This window comes from Eleutherodactylus coqui, chromosome 12, assembly GCF_035609145.1.
Source record: "Eleutherodactylus coqui strain aEleCoq1 chromosome 12, aEleCoq1.hap1, whole genome shotgun sequence".
NCBI classification, from domain to species: Eukaryota; Metazoa; Chordata; class Amphibia; order Anura; family Eleutherodactylidae; genus Eleutherodactylus; species Eleutherodactylus coqui.
The window spans coordinates 83,350,200-83,371,327 of record NC_089848.1 but is presented as its reverse complement, the minus strand read 5'-3'; the positions used below and the strand labels follow the sequence as shown (position 1 = coordinate 83,371,327).

The following is a 21,128-nucleotide window of genomic DNA, read 5'->3' as shown; positions in this document are numbered from 1 at the left end:
AGAAAATAGAGCATGCTGCGGGTGAGGACGGGAGAAATCGCGGTGCGTAATTCCGCGGTGGAATTACGCATCGTGAGCATTGTGCTATTAGGTTCAATAGAACCTAATAGCTGCGGGCAACGCAGCGGATTTTTGCCGCGAATTACGCGGCGGAAATCCGTTCGTGGGAAGGAGGCCTAATAGTTAGCGTTTCTGCGTAAAATAAAACAATGCGTGAATTTCTGCATTAACTACTATTGGTTTGTGTGGCAGCTATTCATGTATCTATCATCTATCTATATATGTTTGTGTGTGTGTATATAGATAGATGATGAGACCAGAGAGCTAGCTGCACATCTCCAGTATTTCCTCTTTACACGTCCACCTTGTCCCGCCCTGACATGAGGTGACTAAGAAACCACGTGACCGTCCCTCACACCTACAGGTTGCGCGCTGTGAAGCAGTTTGTCCCGTGCGCCTCCCCGTAGTGCGTGACGTCACCAGAGAGGCCTTCCACAACAGAGGAGATCACAGAGCAGCTGAGCCGACAGAGGAGACCCGGTGAGCGCGGGGCGCTGGGGGGAACCTATTGTTTGACGTCATCAGCACGGGGCAGTGGGGGCTTCCATGGTGACGTCATCACGGTTTGCTGCGGGCTGCTATTTTGACGTCACCAGCACTGATGTCTCCTACAGCAGCAAAACAAGCAGGGGGAGGGGGCGCCACTGATGGGAACAGTCGAGTCTGAGCTGTGATGGGACTACAGAGCCCAGCGTGTCTTAAAAGCTCCCTGGGACTTGTAGTGCTTGGTAACATAGTGCTGGGATATATGACTGTATCCACCATCACAGCTCTGGATCAGCCATTTACAGGCTTTGGGGGGCTTAAAGTGATCCTGGAGAAATAAAGATGGCCGCGGCGTTGTGTGACGGCGCCCGCTGTGTATAGTAGGGTAGTCAGAGGGGGCTTTATATCTGTGTTGGGGGTTATAGTCAATGGGAATCCTCTTGTGGAGCAGCGAAGGGGAATCCCCGCGGCCGGACTGCCTGGCATGTAGATGGCAGATGGTGCTTTATCGTCCCGGATCTACAACTGACCCGCTGAGCGGACGCTCCGCCGCAGGTGTCACACCGGCCTTAGATGGAGCGGACGCTCCGCCGCAGGTGTCACACCGGCCTTAGGGTGCGTTTACACAGGAGCGAGTGTCACTGGATCGCTCACAACGTGTCTGGTGTGGAGGCGGGGCCTCCAGGGAGCATCCCCTCCCCCCCACCGCCATTCATAGACAGACTGCCGTTTACACGGAACGGTTATCGCTCGGCGCCCGCACCATTCTGGCCGCTGATCGTCCCATGTAAAAGGGCCGTTAGACCCTACAGGCCGCTCTGCCCGCTCAGCGCGGGCTAACACAGCAGGTGTGGCGGTTCTGATTGGCTCAGCCGCAGAGTTCAACAACCAATCACTGCAGCGCTTGATGAACTAATCGCAGCCAATGCATTAATTGTCCACTACATCAAGTGCTGCAGTGATTGGCTGAGCTGCGGCGCTCGAGAGCCAATCAGAGCCAGCGCTTCCTGGAGGCGGGGTTTTTTAAACCACTGACCAGGAGCGCTGGCTGAAGACTGCGGAGGAGACGTGCGGCAAGCAGACAGCGCCTGTTAGGTTATTTTTTGTTTTTGAATGCAGCTAGGGCTTATTTTCAGGGTAGGGCTTATATGTCAAGCTCCCCTTCCCAGATGATCCCGGCAGCAGAGTGCTACAAAGTTGCATGCCTTAGTAGTGATCGCAGGCTTACACTGGATGACTATCACTGGAAATCGCTCATCTACGCAATCTTTTCAGTGGGTTGTCGCACAGTGACGTCACGGAGTCCGGCTGACTAATTGTATCTGGAGGGATCGCTATATGCACAGCTCCATAACGCTGAAGGTGACCGCGCCATTTCCATCACGCTACGTTTATCTAACAGCGTTCCATTTGATTTCGTTGTCTTCCAGTTTCCGCTATGGGGAAGTCCTATTCTCACATGCCGCAGCATCCGGCGAAGGACGGACTGCACGAGACGTCTCTGCCGTCTGAAGACACCAGCGCTCTCGTGCAGTCGGACGCTCACGAGGAGAGCCGCAACGGGGATGTCTCCCATTTCCCATATGTGGAGTTCACTGGGAAGGACAGCGTGACCTGCGCCACGTGCCAAGGAACAGGGCGAATTCCAAGAGGTAAGACGCGGGGGTCATTCACTAAGGTCGTGCCTTAACATTAACTGATGTGTGGTCGATTCCCCTGGATGCTGTTTTTTGGTGATAAGTAGTGATAAGCGAGCATTGCCCTTAGCGAGTACCCGCCTGCTCGAGAGAAAAGGTTCGGCTGCCGGCGGCGGGCAGGGCGCGTCGGGGGAGAGCGGGGAGGAACGGAGGGGAGATCTCTCTTCCCCCCCCCCCCCCCCCCCCCCCGGTCCCCCTGCTCACTGCCGCAACTCACTTGTCACCTGCGCCGGCAGCCGAACTTTTTCTCGAGGTACTCACTCGAGCAATTGCCCTTAGCGAGTATGCTCGCTCATCTCTAGTTATAAGTAACATTTTGAGAAGTTATGGTTTCTGATATTGGTTGTGCCGGGAACACCGGACGTGTAGAGATCCTTGAGGGCTTCTGCAAGTTGTGTTAATTTGTTACTTAAGGGGGTCTCTTGCTTTAGAAGATTCCTTCTTATACAACTCCTCAGGAAATTCTGGGTTAATAGAGGGGGGGGGGGGTCCTCTGCTCGGGACCCTTATCTCTCGTCCATAGTGTGGAGCGATTACACAGAGCGTCTCTCGCTCTGGAGGACCTGCCCTGTATTATACAGACAATCCATTGATTTTATTGTGTAATACTTTATTTCTCCTGTGGGGGTGCTGCAGCAGAATTGAACAAGCGCTGCCAGACTTCCCTTCTGATTGCAGCTAATCGGTGGTAGTCTAAGCAGAGGGAAATCTTGAGAGTTATTTAGCGTCTGAGGACCCTTCTATCAGAAATTGCCCAGGGTGCAGTACCTCTTTAAAGGGCAATTGCTTCCAGAGTGATGGTTTTGGGGTCCACAGTGTACGGTAAATCGTGGCTCTGTCTTAAATTTTTTTTTTTTTCATTTTACATGGGCCCCAATTCTCATGATCTGCAGGGGCCCCACTGATCAGACTCCTATGACTAGGCGATGAGTTGATAATTTTTGGACAACCCCTTTAAGTCCAGAATTTTTTTCGCTCATTAGCTTAGCTTGTCTCATAAAAACTATTAAGGTATAAGAATGTTAGAGGGTCTCCCGCTCTGTTGGGCTCAGCCCATCAAGCTATTACATGGTCTGCTGTCCATTTGATTGGTCGCCGCGTAATACTTCAGTTCCCCTGCAGTGGCCGCTGCAGAGCGATTGTCCAGAATCGGGGTGGCTTCATCAACAATTCTACGGTCACTTTATATTAGAAGGGTCCCTCAATAATAATGAGCTCCTCTTGGGGGGCACACGGAAGGACAGGTCTGCTAGAGGGCGAGTTTCACTTTTAGAGTTGGACCCCCTTCGTGCACTATTCCAAATCCTCGTAGAAGGGGTTACGTATCAGTTGACCTGCCTGGAAGTGAAGCCGCGGCGGTTATTGGAAGTAGCAAGCTGTGAAGAATGTATTTCATGGGAGTAACGTGATTAGAACTGCTTAACAGGGTGTAAGATGTGATGAATAAGTAGCGAGGAGAATGCTAATGCGATGTGATTTGTGGCTGGGTCACATGCTCCTAATACGCGTGGAGACATGAATGGCGCTGTGTTGTCAGAATAGTACTGCAACGCAAATGTTTTCTTTCTTATTTCGGGAGCTGAATTGTAAATGTACACAAATACTGTTAATCTGCCACTGGACAAGTTCCGGATTATCAGATATACTGAATTATGAGACAGTCATAGAAAACTATACAAAGTTTATCTCCTTCTGTAAAGGTGATCTATTTCTCTGTTCAGTGTTGTGGCATTTTGGATTATTTGGCTGTTTTACCTTCATTATTATGATCTGTTTTTACCTTCATTATGATGATCTGTTTTTACCTTCATTATGATGATCTGTTTTTACCTTCATTATGATGATCTGTTACTTTTTCTGGTGTCCTATAATTTTGTCTGATGGTTTAGGACACCACTGTTATCTGTGACTCCAGCTTCATTGGCTGTTGTAGTCTAAAGTTCTCATCAGAGGGTCAGATTCCTGCTTTCACTCCTCCATTCTTCACACTGCAACTCTGCTTGTTAAGATTGGCTGCGGTGTATAAACTCCATACTTCACTTCTATTACAGCAAGGAACGACTAATTATAAACTACACTGGAAGCTAGAAAAAGATCCCCAAGAATCTGTACATAGGCAGATGGGTGGGGCCTCAAAAGGAGGAGGAGCCTGTGGATTCCCTACATGTCTTTTTCATCTAGGAGCACTTTTCTAATTGCACTTGGTGTATTGACGGTGGGGCCCCTGGGAGCTGTCTCGGTCCTCGATCGTACAACATGGTATCTTAAATAGGATTGCACCATGAGCGAACTTCTGCTTATGTGATAACTAGAATAAAGTACAATTCACTTTATTTACCTAAAGTAATGTTGCTGTGCTGTAACATTGCTACAACGTGCTGTCCACGATGGATCTCCCTTCTAATGTACTGTCCACCACCTGTTGTAACGTGAAGTCCGTCTCTAGTATCGGAGACATTGAGACAGATCACAGGAACTCGAGGTGGATGCTGTGTCATGCTATGGAGGAGACAGGAAGGAGACTCGCACAGACACTGCTACAGCTTCTAGTAAGGCCGCCTGCAGACGGGCGGAAATTCCATGGCGGGATTCCCCTCAGTATTTCCTCCCGTACACGCCTGCATAGGATTTGCATTACAATACGCAATCCTATGTAGACGGCCGCGGTTTGTCTGCACGAAATTGCGCACAGAAAACAAACCGCGGCATGCTCTAATTCTGTGCAGGGGTCGCAGAGCCCCGCACAGAAACGTCACCCGCCGGCCCCGCTCTGCGCATGCGCCGGCAGCCAGCGCATGAAAGAGCCGGAGCTGTGGGAGCGGGTGAGTTCCGCGCTGCTCTCTGCAGGCGCTCGGGTCGGGACCCGCTGCGAGAATTCTCGCAGCCAGATCCGACCCGGCTGTCTGCAGGCAGCCTAAGTGTTTAATGTCTCAGAGCTACTGAAATCACATCTGCACTGCTCAGGACTGTTGTATGATGTTTGCTTTTAGATAGAGAATACCCTGTTCATTTCTGTGCAGTGTCTGGAGACATAGTAGCAGCAGTCTCCTCCGATCAGCTCAGGGAAGGCTGAGAATTACACAGGGGTCTTCCAGTAAGGATAAACGGAGGATACAATCACGGTCCGATGTAGTCTTCTTCCCCATGTACACTCACGGCGGCTTATTCTGACAGTGCAGGTTCGCTTTGAGGATATTAAAATCTTCCCTTCTTGTTTTGCTTTACACAATTAATAATTGTCTGGTATTACAGGTCGGGAAAATCAGCTTGTGGCCCTGATCCCCTACAGCGATCAAAGACTGCGCCCCAGGCGAACGTAAGTGATGCTGAAGCTGATTGTAGGTTTTAGCTTGTTTTTTTTTGTGTGTTTTTTTTTTTTGTTATATATTTTGATGGTTGGTTAAAAAAAAAAAAAATATATATATATATATATAATATATGAAAAATTAGTAAATCTTCACTGTCTGTTTGTGTATCAGTATGGAGAATGAACTCTAATAGCCTTGAGGATGAGCTGGTTCTCTCCAGATGTCCAACCTGTCATCAGATATCTCAGAGCAAAGAAGCTGACTCGGATACTTTGGGGCACGTTGACCTCTTGGCTTAAGTATATTGATGGATCTAACTTGAGTCAACTGGTTCAAGATAAAAACGGATCAAAGAAGCACATGATATATTAATAATCAATGTTTATGACCGGTTAACAACCCTATAATCCTTTATATACTTCACACAGGGTGGCCACGGAGAAGTACCCCGACACCGCCCTTTTATGAAAGCTTTCTAAAAATCTGGTTCTATTGCCTATAGCAACGCATCACAGCACAGCTTGCATTTTACTTCAGCAGCGTAAGAAATGAGAGCTGTGCTGGGACCGATCAACTGTTTGGGCATCAGCGCCACCACACACAGACTACAGAGCAGAAGCAGATGGCAGTCAGTGGTGCCAATAATTGCAAGTGCCACTTTTAGATTTTAATGTGCTTGCAATTACCAGGGCTGGCCACTACACACAGTTCGGCAGTATCTGCTTCCACGCTGTACCCTGTATTATACCGCTGACAGAGGGTTCCCAACAGCGGGCTCCTGCTGATCAACTTATTGATGACCTATCCTAAGAGTGTAGGTCATTAATAACAACTCTTTGGAACCCCTTTCACTAGTTGCATTTTTTCCCCACTTGTCACCTTGGTGCCAGGTATAACCTGTGAAAATTGAGCATGTGGCCTGCTGATCATTCCATGTTCACACTGTACTACTTCTAATCAGCACCTGAATGACCATATTTAGATGCAGTGTTTCCCAATGTTGGCCTAAATTATGCTGGACCTACCCCAACGCCACGCGCTCTACCATATCGGGCGACTGCATTTCCCAAACAACTGTGATGCATTAGGGTTTCATCTTTGCTTGCTTAGCAGCTATAATAAAAGTTGGACTTGGAGTTGCTCCTCTGTATTTCCTACAGCCTAAATAACAACGTGACCGCCTTGTGTATTGGTGTGTTGTGCCCTACAGTGATAATTGAATATAAGTTTGCCTCCACTTTCCCGTTACAGAAAGCTGTACGTCACGGTGTCGGTCATTGTCTGCCTGCTCCTCTCTGGACTAGCGGTATTCTTCTTGTTCCCCCGCTCGGTTGATGTGCAGTATGTTGGCATTAAGGCCGTCTATGTGACTTGCGACGAGAGTGGGCCTTCCGTGTATCTTAACATCACTGTGAGTATCTTGGTATTGCCTTTGCTTAAAGGGGTTTTCAGGGTGAAAACTATTGATGACCCATCCTCAGGCTAGGTCTTCAATAGTTAATTGGTGAGGACCTTCCCCCTCGGGATCCCTGGCAATCAGCTGATCGCCCATCTGGCTTTACTTCCATTGAAATCAATTGGAACTGAAGCCTCCTAGTACACTTCCTTCACTTACCCCTCTGACATTTGGGTCGGATGCACAAGTGTAACAGGCGGCAGAATTCCATTGATTTCAATGGAAGTTAAGCTGGCCGTAGCACTTCTGCATCCATCCCTAATGGTGATGTCCGGCCCCAATGACAGCGGCCTGAGAGGTCAGCTGATCGCCAAGGATCCCGAGCGGTGAATACCCATCAATTGACTATTGATGATCTATCCTAAGGAAAAGTCATCAATCGTTTTTGCCCTGAGAACCCCTTTAATATATTACTGGACCTTGTTACAAAAGCTAAACATTATCCCCATGTTCAAGTGCCAGTCACGTGCCACCATATTTAAAGTGGCTTTCTTGTTTTTCTAAACTTTCAAGGCATTGTGCCAAAATTGCTCGATAGGGGTCTCGCCGCTGAAACCCCCACTAATTCTGAGAGAAGGGTTCCTGTGTCCCCCACCAATCAGACTTTTATCACCTGATAAGTCTATTTTGAGAATACCCCCTTTGATCGTCATGTAATGGAAAGTTCAGCAACTTTCTACTAGACTTTGTTTCAATGATTTCTCTTGTTCAAGATCTCTTCTGCTTGCTGTCAGTGACTAAAAACTTTTTTTTTTTTTTTTATTGCACCTTAAAAGTTGAAAAGCTGCCCTGACTTAATATTTCTCACAGCTAAGAGTTTCTTACAATTGTACTCAGTTTCCACAATCCCCTGTGACTGGACTATAATGCATTCAACACATTTACCTGCCCTGACTCATTGTAACAAAACACTCAGAACAGCTGATGTGCTTAGTGCACAGAGGACAATTATTTCTCCACTGTGGGAAGTTTTAAAGGGGTATTCCCATCTCTGCTATTCATGGCCGAGATTGGAAACTACTCCAATAGTTACCGGCCACCCGTGTGGAGCCTACAGAGACATCCCAGCGCGTTTATTTGTAGCTCTTATTAAAGTGAATGGGAGCTACAAAAATGGCGCTCGGCTGTTTCCGACTGGTCGTCCTCAACAAAGGGCCGTGTTTTCCCATCTCTGCCATGAAAAGCCAAGATGGGAATACCCCTTTAAGTTTGCTCCATTTTTAAGCATCCAGGTATAAATAAGGATGTTTTCATTCACTGACCGTAAGCAGTCGCTCCTGTAAATAGAAGACTGTGGAGGGGAGTGGGGGTTGGTGTTGGTGTTGCATTCAATCCCACATCTCCAGTGATTCAAGGTAGCAGTTCTAAGCATTGGGCCTCCTCGCTGGTGCTTTGTCTTAATCAACCCTGCACCCCTAAAGCCCCCTAAATCTAGGACGCCCGTTGCCCCCCTCCTATCCCTGCCGTCTGTCTTGCATTGACCTGACTTTTTTGTCTTTTGTCATTTTCCCCAGAACTCGTTGAATATAACCAACAACAACTTCTACCCTATAGAGGTGGAGAACGTGACCGGGCAGGTGCAGTACTATAAAACGGTCATCGGGAAGTCGAAGTTAAATAACGTAACGAAGATCGGACCTCTGGATACAAAACAGGCAAGCTGTGCCGTGTTCTCTCGGAGGGGGCTTTGTCTCTGTATGAGTTCACTAGAGACTGATTAATTTTCCTGTTCTAATTGCAGATTGACTACACCGTGCCCGCCAAAATCGGGAAAGAATTCGACTACATGTAGTGAGTATTTGTATCTTTTAGTCCATAATGCCTCTTTCACATAGGCAACAGCGATATCGCGGCAATATCGCAATTTTGTAGCGCTCTTTTGCTAGGATTTTTTTTGGAGGGGACTTGAAATATAAGCCCTGTTTGCACAACAGCGATGGTAAGTTCCAACACTGGACAACGGTTCTCGATTAGATGAAAGCTGGACTAACACTTGAGATGACATGATATCACATTCAGGAGATGTGAAGATACTGGGGAAGGACTATGCTTCAGTGCTGTTGGTCTATATGCACTGCCAGCTATGTATGTGGGCATTTGTGAGGTGTCATTTATTGGAGTCTCCACACAGGTGTGCAGCAGTGTCACAACCATCTACAGACTGCCAGACTGAGTACTGCTGTATCCATAGCAACTGAGGCCATGGGGGTTTGTGGGTGACGTAGTACGCCCATAATCTCTCATTCACTGCACATGGAGGATACTGGACCTGTGATAATATCTACATCATGTGATCAGGGGGCAGAGCTAAGAGCCAGTAACTGAGATCACAGGTGCTGTCAGGCTCTGCATGTAACTCACACATCACATGCGGATTGCTGGACAAGTGGTCATTAGGACTTTGATTATGGTTTTTTGGGTTTTTTTTTTGCAACTAGGGCTTATTTTAGGGCTTGTACAGTAGGATTTTCTACTGTAAACGCTGCATTGCACAGCACGATGTAACAGATAGGAAGGCTCCATAGGGAAAAATAGCCTACAAAACAGCAAATCGCGCAATATTATTTATTTATTTTTAATTATTTATTTTTTCTTGTAATGTAGCAGCGTACAAAACATTTCTAATCTGAAGGAACCCATTGAAGAACATGGGCTTCACATACATGCAATTTGTAGCGCTGTCACATCGTGAAAAAAAAGCGTGGTGGGTTTTTTTTTTGCTTTTTTTTGTTGCCCGTGCGAAAGCGGCCTAAAGGTTATATTCACCTTTTAACCCCTTGGTGACCGCAATACACTTTGTTACTGACCTCACTAATGGGCTCTAAATTAGACCTGTCACTGGCAATAAGCACATTAATAAAGTTATGGTGTCCATAGTGCAGGGAGGTATTAGTTTTTTTCTATATTTGCCTGCCTCCCAGTACCCACGCTGTCAGACCAAAAGGTCCGTGCAGACCATGCAGTAAGACTGAAGGATGTGTGCGTGTACTCCCATAGAGATCAATGGTTATGGTTTATCATGCTCATAGCTGGGGACAGGTTTCCTTTAAACCTGCACACAAATCCTTTTAAGGCAGTGGCTTGATTGACTGACAGCCAGAAAATGGAGAGACCCCAGATCCTGTCAGTTTAACCCCTTACACGCCGCAAACAATAGCCGTTGCAGAATGGAAGCAGATGACAGGGCGAGGGCTCTGTTAATCACCTTTCAGCATCCTGCAATGCGATTTCAGTTTACTAATAGGTTTCCATGGCAGCCCGGAAACCTGACAAAGGTCTGCATATCTGCCATGTAACTTGCCTGCCACGAAGTCTAATAGGCTACTGTCATAGGTTTAGTAGAATGCAGTGTACTATCCACATCTTCATGGACTAAAAAATAGTTTCCAAAAAGTTCAATTAAGTTAAACTTAAATAGAGAAATCCACAAAAAAACTTTTTTTTTTTTTTTAAATTCCACCCCTCCCCCGCCCCCCCCAAAAAAAGAAAAAAATTTAAATACCAAAAAACTTTTTAAAGTAACTACCCAAACAATCCATAATATTGTGTTATTTATCTTGTATGGTGAACGCCGTAAAAATAATTTTACAATGTCAGAATTGCTATTTTTAAGCAAAGATATCAGAGATCTCAGAATGCGGCCATCCAACAGTAATAAGACCTCTATATCCCCTCGGCATCGCAGTAATCGTGCGGATCCAGATAGTAACTTTCCTATGTTATTTTTACTGAATGGTGGACACTGTAAAAACAAGACTCAAAAAATAATGGCGACATTTCTGCACGTTTTCTCCATCACTCACAACATCCTATGTACCGCAGAGTGGTGCCACTAAAATATACAACTGCTTCCCCCCTCACAAAAGGCCTTGTGCAGCTATGTCAACCAGTTATGGCTATTGCAATGCGATGATGAAAATCGCTGGGTCCTTTAGACAGAACATAGGCTGGTCAGCAAGGGGTTAAAGGGGTTCTGACATCAAAAAAAAAAATTGTACTCACCTTACCTGGCCTGGCCCGATTGCCAGGCATGTCCCCTCCAGCCGGCATCTTCTTCTGTGCCTTTAAAGCAGAGCAGGAGCGGTCAAAAAGACCGCTTCCTGCTCTGGTCCGTCCGTCAGGCACTTCCGAGGTGAACGGACGGACCGCCCACAGCAAGCACGTCACAAGCAGTGCTTGCTGTGGGCAGCCCGTCCGTCCTGCTGAACTCCGGAGTGCTGCGCATGCGCAGTGGAGACGCAGCCCGTCCTGACTCCTGTCAGAGGGCACCTCTCCACTGCGCATGCGCGCGATCCCGGAGCGGCGCGGCTCGTGCAGATAGAAGAGGAGGAGCAGAGCCTGCCGGGAGATGACCCCCCCCCCCCCCCCCCCCGATGTCAACAACAACAGAAGACAAGGTAAGTATTATGTTTTTATGCTTTAACAGCCATTAAATCGTGGTTTCCCCGTGTCCATTAGGCAGACCAGGGAACAATGGCTGCTAAAGCATAAAAACATTATTTGTGTCAGAACCCCTTTAACCCCTTGAGTGGCGGGTTTCCTACCACCCTGTCGTGCCCACCAGGGCAGGTTTTTTAAAATGGTCTAATCATTGAATTTCAACTAGTTTTGCAGTTGCGTCTCAAGAGCCATAACTTTTTCTTTTTTCCATTGACATGGCCATATAAGGGCTTGTTTTTTGCGGGACAAGTTGTGATTTTTTAAACAGGGGGGAGGAAAAAAAGAAATGGGGAAAAAAGAAAAAAAGGGGCCATGTCATTAAGGGGTTAAATAATGTATTAACTTCCTTCTCTGGGTCATTACGACGCACACGGATACCACATATGTGATTGTATTTTTGATTTTTTACAAAGTAAAGGGAGACAAGTGTTTTTTTTTGTTTTTTTTAATTATTTTTTTACTTTTTTTTTTTTTTTTGTCCCTATAGGGGACTTCCACAGGGACCCATCAGGACCCCTGATCACATTCCAGGGGTGTGATGGTGATAGCCCTTTACATGCTGCAGTGACAACCCTTTACATGCTGCAGTCACATAGACTGCAGCATGTAAAGGGTTAACACAGCAGAGATCGGAGGTTTTCTCTGATCTCTGCTGTAAGAGCTAGTACCTAGCTGTCCTCTGACAGCTAACAACCAGCTCTCCCTGCCACAGAGACCATCGGCTTGCTTCTGACAAGCCGATGGTCTCTATGGCAACCTGTAAACAAAGCAGGACATTGCCGACATGTCGGCAATATCTTCTGCTGGTTTTTCAAAGCCCTTGCACTGCTCTGTGTGGGTCTGTGCAGGCAGAGCACACTGTCACAGCTTGTGGCATTGTGCTCTGCAGCTCCCATAGTGATACATAGCCCGGAAATCTTCCGGGCAGTATCGCTATGAGCAGTGGAGCTCGGCCCCGGAAATTTTCCGGGCGTGCCACTCAAGGGGTTAAGCATCTACTGACTTATCATTGACGAGCTGGAACCATATTATGATCCCTACATACCGAGCGTTGTGCTGCTTTGGTTAAACTATCACTGGACTGTGAGAACATGTTTAAAAGTGCATAGAATCAGATTTTTGAAAATGAGGGTAATACCGGAAGGTACGGTGTGACTGCTGATAAGCTGCTTATACGAAATATCCCGTATGTATGGAATACTGTTCTACATCATTCACATGTAACTTGCTTTTTTTTTCTTCCTCAGCACCTACTGCACACTGTCAAGTATTAAGGTTCATAACATTGTGGTGAATATGCAGTAAGTACAAGGCTATGTAACAGATGTGATATGACTACAATGATACTACTTCCTATATACACTGACATGCCAAAAGTCATGAGACAGCAACCAATATTGTGTAGGACCCCCTCTAGCTCAGTAACGCACAGCAACTGAATGTGGCATCGATTCCACAAGTAGATGGAAGACGTCTGGAGGGATGTTAAGCCATACCATCTGGATAGCCATCCACAGCCCCTTTGTAGTTGTAGATGCAGGATCTCGGATGGCAATGGGTCTCTCCACCAAACTCCAAAAATGCTCCATTGGGCTTCATGTCGAGTGAACTTGAGGCCACACCATTCGTAAGAACTGTCCAAAATGCTCCTCAAACCACTTCTGGACAAGTTGGGCCTGATGCCATGATGCATTATCCTGCTTGAATATCCCATCATTGTGGAGGTATATGAAGTCTATTAAGGGCTGCAAACGGTCCTCAAGCAGGGAAATGTAGCAGGAACTGGTCAATAACCGGGTTTAGGTGGACCAGTAAACACAACCCATGCCATGAGAATACACTGCCCACCAATGTGGAACCGCCACCAGCATGTACAATGCCTTGTTGACAACTGGGGTCTGCGCCAAATGCAAACTCTACCATCAGCCCGAGACAAACAATTGGCTCCATGGATTATCGAACAATGCAATATGTTTCTAGCCCTTCAGGGTTGAGTTAGCAGCCTCATGAAGACCAGGTGAGGCACTGTGTCCGGTGTTATGGTGTTAATAGTGATATTCTCGTGGATCTCCTCCTCCCATATCCCATGGAAGCTGAAGAACGCTGCACTGACCTGCGGGATATGCGTGTGGGGCTTCCTGCACTGAATATGGATGGGATTATTGCTAGTGTCGCTTCTATAGCCAGATGCTGCTGGTTGCGATCCTTAAGCACCCATGGACAGCCACTGTGCTGTCCACTGTAAGTGGTAATGGCTTATATAACCTATTCCTAGAGCACAGGTGACGCCGTGGATTGAGGAATGTTAAATATCTGTACAATTTCGGAAATGGATTGTCCCATTCATCTGGCACCCACTACCCTGCCTCACTTGAACTTGATAACTCATATTGCATTGCCATGAGCACACTGGCTAATGTTCAGATGTGAGCGTCTCCAAGCCATCAACTGGGGTAAAACAACTTCATAACAATCAATTTTATTTACTGCTATTCCCTGACACTTGGCATGTTGGTGTATAACAAAATATGATGTCTCCTTTTGTACAAGAATATAACTACTATAATACTGCCCCCTATGTACAAGAATATAACGAATATAACAAATATAATACTGCCCCCTATATACAAGAATATAACTACTATAATACTGCCCCCTATGTACAAGAATATAACTACTATAATACTGCCCCCTATGTACAAGAATATAACTACTATAATACTGCCCCCTATGTACAAGAATATAACTACTATAATACTGCTCCCTATGTACAAGAATATAACTAATATAATACTGCCCCCTATGTACAAGAATATAACTACTATAATACTGCCCTCTATGTACAAGAATATAACTACTATAATACTGCCCCCTATGTACAAGAATATAACTACTATAATACTGCTCCCTATGCACAAGAATATAACTACTATAATACTGTCCTCCTATGTACAAGAATATAACTACTATTATACTGCCCCTATGTACAAGAATATAACTACTATACTACTGCCCCCTATGTACAATAATATAACTACTATAACACTGCCCCTTATGTACAAGAATATAACTACTATACTACTGCCCCCTATGTACAATAATATAACTACTATAACACTGCCCCCTATGTACAAGAATATAACTACTATAATACTGCCCCCGTGTACAAGAATACAACTACTATAATACTGCCCCCTATGTACAAGAATATAACTACTATAATACTGCCCGCCTATGTACAAGAATAGAACTACTATAATACTGCCTCCTATGTACAAGAATATGACTACTATAATACTGACCCCTATGTACAAGAATATAACTACTATAATACTGCTCCTATGTACAAGAATATAACTACTATAATACTGCTCCTATGTACAAGAATATAACTACCATAATACTGCCCTCTATGTACAAGAATATAACTACCATAATACTGCCCTCTATGTACAAAAATATAACTACTATAATACTGCTCCCTATGTACAAGAATATAACTACTATAACACTGCCTCCTATGTACAAGAATATAACTACTATAATACTGCCCCTATGTACAAGAATATAACTACTATAATACTGCCCCTATGTACAAGAATATAACTACTATAATACTGTCTCCTATGTACAAGAATATAACTACTATAATACTGCTCCTATGTACAACAATATAACTACTATAATACTGCCTCCTATGTACAAGAATATAACTACTATAATACTGCCCCTATGTATAAGAATATAACTACTATAATACTGCCCCCCATGTACAAGAATATAACTACTATAATACTGCCCCCTATGTACAAGAATATAACTACTATAATACTGCTCCTATGTACAAGAATATGACTGCTATAATACTGCCCCTATGTATAAGAATATAACTACTATAATACTGCCCCCCATGTACAAGAATATAACTACTATAATACTGCCCCCTATGTACAAGAATATAACTACTATAATACTGCCCCTATGTACAAGAATATAACTACTATAATACTGCCCCCCTGTGTACAAGAATATAACTACTATAATACTGCCCCTTATGTACAAGAATATAACTACTATAATACTGCCTCCTATGTACAAGAATATAACTACTATAATACTGCTCCCTGTGTACAATAATATGCCTAGTTTTCATGTGGAGCTTCCTATATAAATGTAATGATGTTCTCCTCCCCTCTGTAGAGTGACGGTGACTATTTCGTATCTGGGTCATCCAGAGCAGCTTTCACAAGAAGCTTACCAGTATGTGGACTGCGGAAGTAATGCCACCTACAACCTCGCCCAGTCAAGCCTCACCATCTTCAAGCACGATTAGCGGTATTGAGGTTGCAGAAGAGCTAAGAGCAGCGATGGTTTTGCGCAGCCACGTGTACGGGTCGGCTGTTTCTGTGCAGTTGGAGCAGACCTCTTTTCTTGGTGCATCTAGACTAGGATCTAACCCCGAAGGCCCAGGCTTTCTGTTCACAGGTCATCTCCCGGGGCGCGTCCCTCAGATCACATGTATATACATTTGTACATAGTAACTTCGGTATTTGTCTAACAGCGCAGTAACCTGCTAATCGTTTTACTATTGGGGCGTGTTTTAAGTATATATTTTTTTTTATCCTGGTTCAGTTCTGTTTTAACACAGCATGTTGTTTTTTTGTTTTTTTTTGTGTGTTACATGTTCCTGTGTTAAAGTGCGTCTCCATTACTGGAAAAAAAAAATGTGTAAATTCGGTTCTTTTAGTAGTCAGAAAATGTTTCATTGTACAGGGTTGTCCCTCGAAGAGTCGGCCAGCACCACATGAAAGCGGTCTAAATCAAAATCTGCCTGTGTTGCCCATAGCAACCAATCACAGCGCAGCTTTCACTTATCCTGCTGACGTGAAATGAGTCCCATGCTGTGATTGGTTGCTATGGGTAACACAGACTGATTTTGATTTAGATCGCTTCCATAAGAGTGTGGCGTTGGGGTTCTTTTTTTATTTTTTATTTTTTTTGTGGCCCACTCTGTAATATCTAAAGTATCATCTCTTCCTGGGAAAACTAGATGACAACCAATATGGCTGCCATTAAACCTGTTAACAAGTCAGCATCAAGCAGCTTGATGAGCTCTTTTTTGGGCCAAAATAGATTAAAAAAAATTTAATTTTTTTTTTTTTTTTTTTTACTGCCAACAACCTGAATACTGTCTGCTTTCCCTGCTGCTTTCTGACATTGAGAAAATGGATGATTCTAAAGGAAGCTGTGCGGCATCTATTATTTGTTTTGCACGATGCTGCTCTGTTTTGGATGCAGTCGTCACCCAAAAAACTCTTAAAGGCATTGTACAGGATGGCCACGGACAAGTATCCCGGCACCACAATCTTATAAAAGATGACTAAAGCAAAATCTATTTCTGTTGCCCGTAGCAACCAAATCGCAGCACAACTTTAGTCTGTTATACTGCCAAAGTTGCGACGTGATTGGTTGCTATGGGCAGCAAAGATGTCTTTTCCTGACGACGGCTTACATACGTTTTGCCGGGATCTGTGTCTAAGGTTAGAAAACCGTGGCTGCTTCCTTCTGGAAGTAGCCGATAAAGAAGAATAGTGCAATACCAGACACTGCTCATAGACAAGGTGGCGCTGTTTCCATAGGAAAGTAATCCTCCGCAGCCCCTTTAAATCTGGTGGGTCCTGTGATACTTCACCACCACTGGTGCAGCTCAGCATTAGGCGGCTTTATCATCCAGGAGCCTGGAGAATCCTCCTGTTGGAGCCATGTTCAGCATTTTGGCCGTCACCCAGACTTCCCAGTGACTGCTGAATATTCTGTGCAGGGATATAGTTACACTGTACCTGATTTAGTTTTGTGCTTTTTCTGTTTTTTTGAATTTTCCCTCCTTGTTTTCTTAAAGGGATAGGCGCTGTTAACAGGTCACACTACTTTTTACAGAATTCATCATGTTTTGTGTTAATGGAAGTTATTCCGGGGTTTTTACAGCTTGCGCGGGTAACTCTGTAATCGGTTTAGCCCACAGTGCCTGGTAACCACGTGTAATGATCACTCCACCCTCTGACCACTTTGTTTGGGATGATTTTTAGCGTGTCATTTGATGTAGTTGATCCTGTGACTTACTCTCTTTATCACTGTATGAATGAGCATCTACAATACCTTCTTTATAGCCCGCACACGGATGGGGGGGTTACTATGTGAGCATGTGTGTATTGCCTGCTGTAGGTGATCATTGGTATGGATGTGCAGTTATTGAACTACATGTCCAAGCATGTTCTGTCAACTCAGTAGAGTCTGCGCCTCGGCAAGATGAACACAATTTAAGGGGATATGTGGCTAAGGGTCAATCTGGGCATCGCTGATCCTTTAAGAGACAATGCGATTAGATCCTTCTTTCCTAGGCCCCATAACCATTTGCTGGATCCAGACATACTTGACACCCTGCTGCTTAGTCTCCTGCTGCAGAAATGAAGACCCTGTTTAGGGACAACACCTCCATTCATGAACCTGCAGAGAGTTGGTTAAGTACAGTTTATTAGTAAATGCAGCTAACCAAAATGTTAGGTAATAGTTATTTATGCAGCTACCAATGTAATGGTATGATTGAAAACACAAGAAGTGTGGCATCTTGGCAACCTGTAATAGAGCTGCACCCCATGACTGTTAATAAGCTGCAGAAATAAGGACTCGTGTCTTACAATGGCGAATGTAAACATTAGGACTGTTAACTTGAGCCATCAGATGGTAGAAAATGCTACTGCAACTGCCTAAATAGTGATTGCAGATATTTAGGATATGGGGATGTATTATTTGCCATTAAGACAAGTTATTCTACTGCTCAGGGGAGGAGCAAAGTACTAAAGTGCTCCTCCCCTGAGGACTAGGATCCAGCTTCCATGCTCCTATTTACGTACTTGCAGCACTACTAATTCCAGAAAAGATGGAGTTAGGATTAGGTCTATGCAAGGGTGGAGGAGTGACAGACTAAGATTGTATTGGGATGGGGGTAGGACAGGCAGGCAGTCAAGTATGTGGGAGTGGATTAAAGGTCTTTACCGGGATAGGTGGGGGTCTTTTGATTTTTTTTTTCCCTTTTTGCCACCCCCTATTGTACATGTATAAGCTTTGGAAGACTAAACGGTAGGCTGCATGCTTCAGTATTTTTGTCCATTCTCAGTAGTTGCTACTAGCATCGGTAAGTCGAGTAAAAACCAAAAACTTTAATTGTTTATTTTTTATTTTTTGCTTTATTATCTGTCGTGCCTTTCCAAAATATCCATTGTCCATGTGTTCAAAGAAATGAAGCTTTAAAGGCGAAGCTTACACTTCTTTTATAGTACCCCAAGCATTCTGGACAATGACTACCATCTTGAACTGGCCGCACTGCCCACACTTACCTGTCTCTCATCCTATCGTTGGCAGAAAGTGAGCTTCTGCCATTGAGGGGGCAGCCAGTATGCATTCTGATATCAAGGTTTTGATCCTTTTTAACCATTGTTATAATAGGATGAGAAGGGTTCTTGGCCTAAAAACAGGTAGTTCTTCAATGCAAATATGTAATTTAATGCTACTGATTTGGGTTCCATATTTTCTAGAAAAAAATGGAGCCTCGTTTTAAGCCTAAATCTGTTCTTGAGACGCATATATCACGTTTCACTCCTGGCCACTAGATGGCGAAGTGTTTCCACGATAACACAGATCGCGGAAATATGCCGTAACTTGATCATTAAAGGGGACAAGTCAGCATTTATGGGACTAGCCTGCTTAGCAACAGTACTGCCCTGCAAACAGACCTCAGGGGCAGTCCTAGCTGAAAATGAAAATGCCCTGGGCATTGGGATACAAATTTTGCCGCCTCCTTATAGATTTGCTTTTTAGAAAGGTGACTAAATCATATCTGCCCATGATGGCTATGCTTACAGGAGATCTGGGCAAAAAGGGAGTCTCCCCCCCCCCCCCCCCCCTACTGGTCATGTGCAACTTTCAGCCAATTGCACGACTACAAACTACTGTATGAATGCAACGTTGACCACTATGAATGGAAGGGCGGTGCAGTGACAGCAGGAAAGAGTAGTCGCTCCCATATACAGCAAAGTACATTCACTCTCCCGTTATCATTGGTGTAGGAGTGACGACGGGTCCTCTGTAAGGCGCTCGCTTGTATTCAAGATTGACCTGATATTATTTCTACACTCCTCTTCATAAGAAAGTGAAGCTGCACCGCCTTTTCCAGATTCCCCTGACAGCAAAAAGTGGAAGGCAGGAAAAATGTAAAAAAAAATTTTTTTTAAATGGCGTTGCTCTGGGAGCCGCCCAATAAATGAAGGCTGCAGGGTTTCTTTTTTTTTTTTTTTTTTTTTTTAATCTGAAGGTTTCCCCCCCCCCTTCCCAAGTTAAAGCTTGATTTGAAGTGAAATGGTCACTTGTGTGTTATGTGAAGTATAAATTGTGGGATCCGGGATAAAATATACAAACCACTTATTTTGTATTTGAAACTCATTAAAATTAATTTCCGGCAACACGTTTCTTAAATGTTTTCGATCAGCTCCAGTCATAACGGTCACTTGCCTCGATAGAAAATGACCCCCAACCATCACACTTGTATAGTACAGCTGAGCCACATGTTACAAAAAGTGAAATGCTGATAAATCCCTTTAAAGGGAGACTCCGCCTACATTATTATTTTTTTTTTTTTTTTGATCCTAGTAATAAAGCAAAATTTGGATGATGAGGAGTCTGGTGTGACCACTGCTAATCCAACTTTATGGGGAGCAGCTGAGTCACGTTTGACAGTCTGATTCTTAGGCCTCATGTCCACGGGCAAATTCTGATTTAATATCCGCAGCGTTTTTTCTGAACGCGAATCCGCGCCCCATAGGGATGCATTAGACACCCGCAGGTAGTTAAATACCTGCGGATGTCATTTTTCCCTGCAGGCGTGGGTCCCGCGTGCAGGAAAAAATCCGGACCATGCTCCATTTAGGTGCGGGTCTCCCGCGGGGACGGCTCCCGCAGGCTTCTATTGAAGCCTATGGATGCCGTCTGGATCCACAAGAGACCCGCGCCAGAATAAACTCACCTGCTCCGGGTGATGCGTGTCTTCCTTCCTTCGCGGCCGTGAACTTCTTTCTTCGGCCCGGCGCATGCGCGCAGCACGCAGCCGGCGTGCCGAGCACATCCGCCGGGCCCAAAAAAGAAGATCCGGCCGCGAAGAAGGGAAGACACGCATCACGCGGAGCAGGTGAGTTTATTCTTCTTTTCAGCCCTCATGTCTGCGGGGCAGGAGGGACTCGCTGCGGATTCTCCATGGAGAATCCGTAGCGGACCTGATTTTTCCCGTGGACATGAGGCCTTAAGGAATACACTGCTTAGCAACCAAACTTCTCAAAGTGGTTGTCAAGAAGCATGTACGTAGCAACCAGTCAGATTACTCAGGTCTTCATATCAAGGCCGAATTGGTACTAAACTAAGAGCAGAGAAGAGCCAAGGAGATTTGAGAGGCTTTCTATACCTGCTTTTGTCCCAGTCCCCCTATCTGAAGAACCCCTTTAAGTAACATGGCTGCTATTGACCTACACATCATATGGTACGAAGTAAAGACTCCTTATATAGGAATGATTTGATGCCCTAATTATTTTTTATGTAAATAGTGCATTTTTTGGCACACGTGATTCTCATGTATTA

The 21,128-nt window shown here is 44.9% G+C and overlaps 1 protein-coding gene across 1 annotated transcript; it reads left to right on the top strand.

The window, feature by feature from the left end:
- Window positions 1-456: 456 nt before the first annotated feature.
- Window positions 457-19,963, top strand: TMEM106B (transmembrane protein 106B). The gene is made up of 8 exons (XM_066585505.1): window positions 457-540; window positions 1,977-2,198; window positions 5,496-5,559; window positions 6,803-6,962; window positions 8,522-8,662; window positions 8,749-8,798; window positions 12,695-12,748; window positions 15,648-19,963. The coding sequence occupies exons 2-8, from the start codon at window positions 1,985-1,987 to the stop codon at window positions 15,778-15,780; spliced, it is 816 nt and encodes a 271-aa protein (XP_066441602.1). The 5' UTR covers window positions 457-540; window positions 1,977-1,984; the 3' UTR covers window positions 15,781-19,963.
- The last annotated feature ends 1,165 nt before the right edge of the window (window positions 19,964-21,128 follow it).